Genomic DNA, 9981 nt, shown 5'->3' with positions numbered 1-9981 from the left:
GATTATGGTCGTTATTATTTGCTCTTCACTCTTTGAGTGATAAAGAGAAAGCACGCAAACGACTCTTGACTACAGGCATAACCCTCTCCCTGCAACCTCCCTTTCCATACACAAAAAAGAAGATGCTAAACACAGCTTTTGAAATTCAGGAGGAGAATTGATTCTGTGACGTGCAGAAGCCCACAGGACTCCCGGGGAGCACAGGTATAAAAGGGGAGGAGATGCACCTCCCTGGCAGCCAGAGGACAGCCGGGGCAGACCCAAGTGTCCTCCCGCACCCCACGGGGCTCGCAGGAACAGCCCCAGGGAAGTTTTATTCACAACCGGGGAAGGAAACACCTGAGCAGGAGCCGATCTAGGAAGAGCTCATTCTCCAAGGGAACGGTGAGTCTCCGCATGAGCATTTAACGATTTCATCTATTTAGAAATTAGCTTTGCCAGGTACAATATCCTTTGTACCATACAGGATTTTTTTTTGGTAACAAGTTATAGAAGGAAAAAATAATTGAGCTATAGGATAAGTGTAAATCAATAGAATACTACTACAGATGAGCCTTGTAAAAATGTGTTAGACATTTACTAGCTGTAGCACAGTTTTCCTCTTTTGCTGTATTGATGAGAGTTCCTTTTACCCTGGAAAATGAATGCTATTTTACTGGCCCATCAATAAAACTCTGTTCGAGCCAAACCAAAGTGTGAGGAGAAATGCAACAGCGTGTTACAGATAACGTGAAGCCAGCTACAGCAAGGCAGAGTAAGGCACTTAAAAGGACTTCTGCTTTTCTAATGTAGCATTTCATAGTATAAAAGTCTGAACTTTATAAAACCACAGGCACAGTAAAAGCTTCGTTTCATCTACACAGAGGTATTTTTAAGACTGATCAGGTTAAGGTTTCAGAAACAGTAAGAGATGGTTACCCTGTCTCTCCCGTCATTGTCACAATGCTGCTGTTAGCGTTGCACAGGATGGAACGAAGCTATTACGCTTTATCTGCTGGAACAGTGCTAAAAGCTCTTCATCTTCAGGGGAATTTATTTATTAATCATTTTTTTCACATGCTACCAGAATGGAAAGTAAAGTGTCCCTCACCTCAGGAGAATTTTGAGGATGACAAGAGCTGTCAAGCTGCCTGTACGCAGGGTGACACTTCAGTCCCCTGGCTTCCCCTCTGTAATATCAGATGCTTTGGGGAAGGGGTGTAGGGTTTTCATTTCAGGCTCCTTCCCAAGGGAAAAAGCGAGACAGAAATAGTCCAGAATCAGACTGCAGTGAAGGGAGAGAAGACAGAGCAAGACAGGGGAAGGCAGACAAAGCTAGGAACTAAAACAAAGCAAAAACCCCAACAAATGAAGACAACCAACGCAAAGAAACTAATAGCAGAGAAGAAAAAAAAATTCTCAAAGGGATAAAAAGTGATTTTGGAAGAAAACCCAGCATTCAAAGAGAAACCAGATACAGAAAGGAAGTGGCAATGAGGGCTGTATCCTAGGAGGAAAAAAGGGAAGCAGACAACACTGGACTAGGTTTTCTTTTCAGTTACATTGATATTTCACTTCTCTGGTCACACAGCAGCTTTCCCGTTACTGATTAAATCTCCTGACTGGCACTTTCTATAGATGCCAGTGTCAGTCTCCTGGTAGCCCCTGGCAGAGTCTTTAGATCACTTCTATCTAGAAAGAGATCTGGTTTGGGATTTGTCTTGGAGACATTGAGGGGGCAGAGGCACAGAAGAGGCAAGCTTTTTCAGGTTCAAATGAAAAAACAAACAAACACCAAAACAAACCCAACAAAAAAACCCCAAACCCACAAAGCAGGAAGTTTGCCCTAAAGCCAGGAGCCCTGTAAGTCTCTCTCAAAGTCACTTTGCTGCTCCTGAGCATTCCTTGGCTCTCCGAGGGGCCAGAGTGGAAACAGGGACTGGGCTTGAGAACAAGTTTGTGGTAAGAAACCCCATTTCTTAGTGCACCACTTTGCCCATGTCTGGCCATGCCCTTCTGACACCGCCACTGATTCTGTTATTAACTTCCACGGTATCAGGATTAGACCCATTTTCCCATCAGAACAGGCTCCCCCGCCACCACCAGCGACACCCACTGCCGGGGAGTTTGCTGGGGAAATTAGAAGTCCAACCAAAATCCTTCCATTCAGAAACTGCTCTTTTTGCAGGAACGTATTTGGATTTGCAGGAACGTATATACATTTCAAAGTTGTGGGTTGTTTTTTTTTTTTTAAAGGTAAAATTCTAAAGTGTTTTTTTCATCTTATGGAGATCAAACATCTTTCTGCTCTTTTATTGTGTAAAATAAGACAGGGAAACCTGATATTTTAAAGATTTCTATCCACATTCTTAAGGAACCGTTACTGAGCAAAACATCAATCGCTTTCAATCAAAACATGGAAGAGCCTTCACTGAAATACCTTCCCACTGTCCCTTGCTTTCAATGACAAAAGCATCGTGTTCAGCTCCGAGGGTGCGCAACCTCAGGCGACTCTGTCCTGACTCATCCGCGGCCCTTCAGCCAGCCCTGAAGCACCACAGCATCTGTTTGTCTGTCAGAGGACAGACACACAGCGCCCAGCTCCTCCTCACCTTCCACAGGGGCTGGTGCTCAGAGCCACACAGGCACCTCTGGCCAGGAATTTTACATGGATTTCCCCGTTTCTCCCTGATATCTGGACAGGCAGCAGGGCAGCCCAGGCAGTTGTAATGCAGGGACCCGTGGCGTACAGCCCTGTGACAGGTCACACATCCCCAGGAGAGGTCACAGGTGGTCCCACGCAGGCAGCAAGTCTGCTTTAGGCAGTCCTGGCTATTATAACTGCTGCTCCCCAGCATCGCAGCACTCTCACACTAGTATTTACAGCCCCTGCAGTGGTCCCTGGGGCTCAGCCCAGCCTAAAAATCTCTCCTTCAACCACAGTGCGGGGACAGGTCACAATAAGGGGCTTCCACAGTGCAAAACCCTGCCCACCAGCCCTGCATCCTGACCCAAGGGAGGGACCAGCTCCCTGAGGGGTCACATAAGCCACCACATCCAGGAATCACATGCTCCAGCAAAGACTTCACCACATTAAGACATCTCTGCATTGGGAAACACCACAATCACAAACACAGGGACATGTTTCCAGTCCCTTTGTGTCGATAAATGAGCAGGGGGAGCACAAGCACAAAGGTTGGCCTCCCCTCCTGGCCCTGAGCATCTCGCTGCCGCTGACTCAGACTCCTCTGCATTCCAGGTGTCCCCAAAGGGTGGAAGATGCTGGATAAGGCCACCCTGGTCCTGTTCCTGCATTTAGTCGCATGCTCCATCTCCTCTCCTCTCCACCCAGCTCTCAGGTAAGCTGCTCAGTGTTTTATCCAGGCTGCCTCATCCCTGACCTTGTGCAAAATAAACACGTGCCAAATTAAGGTGGCCAGCACTTCTGAAAGCCAGATGAACTGTATGCGCACTGGTAAGCCGCCTTCTTTACCCTAGCTTTATTTTTTGGGTACACTGCTAGCCTAAGGGTGGCTTCCAATGAAGGCAGCCACCTGACATGGAGTATTTCAGCCTAAACAGTTGGTTTTAGAATTGAATGCTGGGTCCTATAAAGGGCAATCTGGCAATCTCCAGAGCAGCCAGCACCTCCAGCTCCATCACTGATTAAAATTTGTGCCTGCAGGCCACCTGCATTGAAACCAGAACTGCAGATACTCTAGTACACAAACTCAATGCCTATTAATATTTCAAGGATTTCCTTGCTGACTGTTAGAAACTGTAATATTACTTCCTACCACTACAAATCAATGGAAGCATAAAATTGAGTATTGGGTTCTATAACCATGGATTTGAAATGTTCCATAGAAAATGCTTTAGCCATGGCATAACGATACCAGTATTGCTGGAATTTTGCTCGAGGATGCTGGGAGCCCAGGGAAGGGGGGAAGTGTGTTTGGGGCAGCTCTATCTTATCATATTTGCTGAAATAGCTTCAGGGTGGTTTCTCGCTGGGGAGAGTGACAGACACCACTTGTGTTCCTGATGAGAGGGGGATGGAGGCAGCAGCGGTCAACACTGATCCCTGACTGGCAGCTGAGCACATCTCACACTTGGCCTTGGGTTTGTCTGTCAGATACAGCCCAGGGCCCGTTGCTGGCCAGGCCGTGAACTTCCAGCTCCAGCACAGCAGCCCATCGCAGAGCCATAACCCATCGGAGGAACAGGACAAGGAGGGTTTGTTAACAGACCCCGCTGAGAAAAGGTTTGTACCTCATCTCTCAGCCCCGCTGCAGCAAGAGTACGCTGGTTATGATCTTCCTCAGCCCAGAAACAGACCAGCAGCTCAGTCCCACCAGCACCACAAAGTCCAGGCTCCAGGGAGAGAACGCAGCTGAGCCCTGCAGCTGGAGCAGAAGGCTGGGACTGTGCCAGCTCCCACCATCACCCACATCCAGGGCCACGTCCCGCTGTCCCCCTGCAGCAGGGATGCACTAACAGGGTCACAGGCCCAGCGCTCCTGCAGGGAACATCATTTCCCACCGAGCTCTGGGAATCCACCTGTACAGTTGTTAGAGCCTCTCCTTTCCAACCCTGCCAAAGGCTGGAGGATGGTTATTTCTGTCTGAAGCACAGAGGACTCATCCTTACAACAGCTGGACCAGCCAAGTGGCTCATGCTTTGCTGATCCATGGATTTTCAGGAGCCTGGTCTAACCACAGGCTAGAGACTTGCTGGAGGCTCCTGCCACCCTGTCCCAGCCACAGCCCTCCCAGGAGGTGCCGGTGCTGCTGCAGGGCACGGGGATGTCCCAGCTCTGCCCTCTCCCAGCCTGTGGTTCTCCTCCTCCTTCCACTGGTTCTCTGACCTCACCTTTGGTTTGCAGGTGCTTCACCTTGCTTGTTTTGGTGTGGATACTGATTAACAGACATTTAATTTTGCCTGCTGCCTTGTCAGGACTGAGCTCCCTCAAATCCTTTTACCCTCCAACACTAATACATTCCAATACCAAAAGGCTTTTGCTGTGGTTACCTGTCCCTGAACTCAGCAGTGCTACACCTTGGTGCATTTTGACATCTGAAACACCCATTTCTCACCTAGAAGGTTCACTGCTAGCTTAGAGCCCACCCCTTGTGCTTGTCTTTCACCCCTAGGATGGAGCGTCATGCTGATGCCATATTCACCGACAACTACCGGAAATTCCTGGGCCAGATTTCTGCCCGCAAATTCTTGCAGACCATCATCGGCAAGAGGCTCGGGTAAGCCACAGCCACAGCGTGTTTTGCTTGTTAAACTGGGCAGTTTCTTTCAAGCATGTAGCAGAAACAGCTGCCTTCCACTGCAACAGGAGCAACCTCTCCTGCTGTTCCACATCCCAAAGAGCATCCTGCATCCCTTTGTCTTGGGTCCCCCTAATCACAACTATCATTAAGCAGCCTAATTAATCCTTTCCTCCAAGGCTATAGGTGCGAGATCAGCTGAGTGCTCTACCATAATATCGACAAGCAATAATATTTGGAAATGATAGTTGCAATTATCATTCACTGGTAGGAAACGGTTATCCCCAGCCTGGTTTGAACACAAAAAACAGTCTCTCCACTACCACCCCGGTAGCTTTGGCTACATAGATCAGTAACTGCCACTACTTAAGACCAACTAGTCAGATGCAAGCCAGCTCCAATCCCTCTTTTAACACAGGAGCAAGTACAGCTGACCAATTTCTTACTGAAATTAAGCAGAATAGCTCTGGCTCAGACCCAGCAGGTTCCCTTACTGTGCGGCTCAGCCTCAGCCAAACTTTGAGCAAGGGACTAAAAAGCATCTCTGGAACAAAGATATTTCTCATCATCACGTAACAGAAGCAGCGAGAGCAGCCCAGGAGAAGGGGTGCACGGATTCCTGACAAGGCGCCAGTCTGACAGCATCCTGATGGACAGCCGCTACCACCAACAGATGGTCCTGCGGGACTTCCTGGGAGCCATCCTGCACAATCACAGGTAGGTGGGAATCAGTTCATTATCTGCTCACCGCAGGAATAAGACAAGGTCCTTATTGCTGTCTGCATTCCAGATGTGAAGCTGCTGGATTAAGTATCATTTTGCAGGTACACTTGGAGACAGAATAAAGCTCTTAACTGATCCCATAACCCAGCCCCTCCCTTATGTGGGCAAGCAGGTGCAGATAAAGAACAGCCTGTCCTGGGCCAGCCCACACCGCACACTCCAGTACATCACTCTGTTGTCTTCTCAACCCCATAATTCAGTAAAATAGTAATGCAAAAGAAATTCTCTCTCAACCCATTATGCCATCATGGTCCTATTCTCTTCTTTCACAGGCCTCAGGACATCAACAGCAGTCGGTTAGAAGGCTTTCCCAGCACCCTGGCTAAGCTCATGTAAATATTTCCCCCGTTTTCATCTCCCCATGCTCTGGTGAGTACCATTCCCTGCTCAATTCTGTCTGTAACACATCGCTTCTGCACTGCTTGAGCAGTTTGAAGGCTCTCCTTCAAAGCTAACTCCCACTGCTGGCCATGAAAAAGGGTGTTTGCTGCAATTTAAGGGGCAAACACTCCCTATCAGTTTTCGGGTACCTAAAATCTTGTTAGTCTGAACAAACAGGCCATGAGGGCTGTGAAGCCGCACGTGGATGTCTGGGAACCAAAAGCGACCTGGAGACTGCATGCCCCAGTGTTAAGCTAGGCTTAAGGCAGACAAAAAAAATCTTCCTGCAGGAGCAGAACCTGCCTCTAGATCCCCGGGACATTATAGGTTTTCCCTGCACTGAATAGGATAAGAAGTCTTAGTGTTTTCTGTACCCCTCACTCCTGAAAGTAGTTACCTGGAACTTAAATATGCTCTAGATCTTGCAAACCTTGGGGAACTGAGAGCCAGCAGACAGCTCATCCTTGGGAACAACTTCACTTGTACGAATGTCAGTTGTCCTATTTGGAGCACCCTCATCTTAGTCCTCTGTCCCACAGAAATTCAGCCTGTCCAGGCCTCACCACCACAATATAAAGGGTTGTGAAGAGACCTGTGTGCATATAAACAAAAACAGGGCTGGGGAGGTGGGGGAAGATCAGAGCTTTACCCAAAGCGTGCCCATGATCCCACTGGGAGAGCACAGCATTTCAGCAGCTCTCTTGCCATGCTTGACTTGGTTACCTTTTCACAAATCAGGTCAGTCAGAAAAAGCCTCCAAATAATGAAAAAAAACCTTCTGTGTGCTAACAAATTTTTCTCATAATTATCTTTTCCTCCTGCTTCTATCTAGAGTAATTCAGAGCTCATGGATCTCACTGTACAGTAAGCCCTTCAAAGCAATGAAGACATTCCCCGATGAAAGCAGCTGGAAACTGATGCATACACTCCTCAGATCTGTTTAAAGGAATGCAGTTCTGATGCACTACTTCATTTACTTCAGTCTTTAAAATGTAATTCCCCTCTCTAAATACTGGTCTGTGCACTGAATCAGAAAAAAAAAAAATACCTCAGTGGTTTAACCTCAGGCTGCTTTACACACAAAGACGAAAACAACCAGTACACTTGTAATCCTGGAGACATATTATCTTCTAATTAAGGCTTTCAAATCACAAAGCGTAGCAAAATATCTGCCAAATCATCATTCTGTTTGAGAGCCTGATTAATAAACATGAGGCCACCAAAAGGCACCTTCAGGCAACTTAGTAAATTGGTTACAACCTCCTGTAAATAGACGCTGATGGCGCAACCACACACGCAGCTCGGATCGGGGCGAGGTAAGACGTGAATCCACACGTCCACCACCCACGAGAAGCAGCGCTGCGGGCTGGCTCCTCAATACAGGGCCCTGGCAGCAAAACTGAGCTCTGGAAAGCTCAGCTACAGTTCCTGCTCAGTCCTGGGGTGTTCAACGAAAAGCTACGGCTCTGCAAGAGTTAAAGGAGATCCCTGTGCATCAGGTTGGGCTGTCACTGTTTTAATTCAACGTGCCACCCAGTGGCTCTGAACTCCAACGTGGCCAGAGTTACAACCGTGTTTTCAAAGAAGTTATTAACCCAGTGAACTCACACAGACACTTCCTTCCCTGTCACCCCAGTTCTCCTATTGTTGTGTAATAATTATGTCTTCAGAAATGTAAATAATGTCAGGATGGGGTTTGATTTCCCATCGTTAGCAGGAAATAAAAGTTGTTCTAAATAAACCTGTCCAACAGCAGGTCAGGATGGCTCTGTGTCTGTTAAGACATTACTTTCTTGATCCTGGGCCCAGAATGGAAGGTGTCACTCAAAGACAGCGAGCAGATGCCCCAAGGATGACTAGAGCCGTGCTAATGAAGGCACCAGGTCCAATGCCAGTAACTCAAGACCAAGTGGGAAATACAGTGGCATGCAAACATACATTAAGACTTCTTAAATCATCCCTCCTTGCACCTGAACAACTCGACAGTCTGCAGTAGAGACCATCTCATGTTTCTTCAGGTGACCGTGTCTTAGGACAGCAGGCTTCAGTATGCATGGAAATTTGTTCATATTTGCACCAAACCCCTACAGATTAAATTCTCCCCATTCAGGTTTTACAGTTCCAGCACGATGAAAATATTAGTAACTGCCCAGCAGGATGGGAAGCAACGAGGGGATGTTGAGGGAGATTGGTGAAGCTGTGACAGCAGCGAGTGCACCAGTGGGTCACCTGTCACCCTTCCCAGTGACACACACACCGTCCTCCTGCTTCATAGCACAGCGGGACACAGGACCCGCCAGAGAAAAACAACCCGAGCAGGTCTGGTTCAAAATGTGATTGTAAACGTTGTTCTGTAGTAACTAACACGCTTGAAGCCATTAGGACTGACTTGCTCCAAGGAAAGAAATTAGAAAAAACGAAGCAGCTTCCCAAAGTAGTCAATGTGGTAGCAAAAAAAACCAACAAAATTCTGTTAAGTGGAAGAAAGGCTATATACAAACTGGTTGTTGTATATAGCATGTATGTATGTATGTATATACAAACGCTAGATTGAATAGCCCAAATACAATCAAATGACCTATCAGAACTTTGGAAAGATAAAACAGCTGGACGAGTGTAGCTATTGGGAATAATAGGGACTCCCCTGAAAGTTCAGTTTGCACCAAAATAAGGAAACAAATGGTCAGACTCCGTGAGATTAAATATAAAAACCAATACAGCAAGCCAGAAAATGTCTGCAGAATAAAGGCCAAAAGAAAACCTTTCCTAACACATAGCCAAGGAGGTAGAAAATCCATAGCAACACACAGCTGAGAGATAATACATCACAGTAGCACTCCATGGTTTTCTTCTTGCATCTGTGCTCTCCTTGGGTAACGCGCCAGAGCTCCACGGGCGCAGGGAAAGCACTGTCCTAACGTGAAGCATCAGCAGAAAGAATCAGTTACAAAACAAAGCTGATGAAGTGAGCAGCAACAAAATAGGAGGCTCAAAAAGAACTCACCAGGGTGAAAAGGAATTCCAAGGTAAATTACTACAAATAGTAGCTTAACTATTTCTTGCTTAAAACTCCTTTAGTCCCGAAGGACTTGAGTGCAGCACGAGATGAGGTATTTGAAGGAGAGCAGAGGAGGTCAAAGGAGTTCATTAAACCTCTACGGCATCCAGTAAAATGGTCACAATGAGCAAACCAAACGGGTCGGAATTATTACAAAGAACAGAAACGGTGAGCTAAGCGTGAACAACTACAGTGGGGAGGAGGCAAGAGGGGTTTTATGAAGTGCAGTCATGTCTCACACATGTGAAGTTCTTGGGAGGATTTGGCTCCACACCCTTTATCCACATGCTTCCCGGTTGATATAATTTTTTTGGATCTCCAAAAGACATTTGATAAAATTATTTTGCCAAAAGGCCTTTAAAGAAACCAGACTGACACAGGACAAACAGGAGCCAACACAAAGATGCAGGGGAGGGAGCAACTGTTCAGTTTCCCATGTGGACGTTGCTCATCATGAGTTTCTGGACTTTGATTATTACTATCAGTGTGTCCTTCAATTAA

General features: G+C 47.0%; 1 protein-coding gene across 1 annotated transcript; it reads left to right on the top strand.

The window, feature by feature from the left end:
• Window positions 1–3258: 3258 nt before the first annotated feature.
• On the top strand, window positions 3259–6377 carry GHRH (growth hormone releasing hormone; the record flags this gene model as incomplete). Its single annotated transcript, XM_082065563.1, has 5 exons — window positions 3259–3338; window positions 4115–4243; window positions 5133–5237; window positions 5838–5975; window positions 6314–6377. The coding sequence occupies 5 exons, from the start codon at window positions 3259–3261 to the stop codon at window positions 6375–6377; spliced, it is 516 nt and encodes a 171-aa protein (XP_081921689.1).
• Between the last annotated feature and the right edge of the window lie 3604 nt (window positions 6378–9981).

The sequence above is a fragment of the Streptopelia decaocto genome (assembly GCF_964273445.1).
Source record: "Streptopelia decaocto genome assembly, chromosome: 14".
Lineage (NCBI taxonomy): Eukaryota > Metazoa > Chordata > Aves > Columbiformes > Columbidae > Streptopelia > Streptopelia decaocto.
Note: the sequence above shows the minus strand (reverse complement) of the source record. Positions and strands in the feature narration are given on the sequence as shown.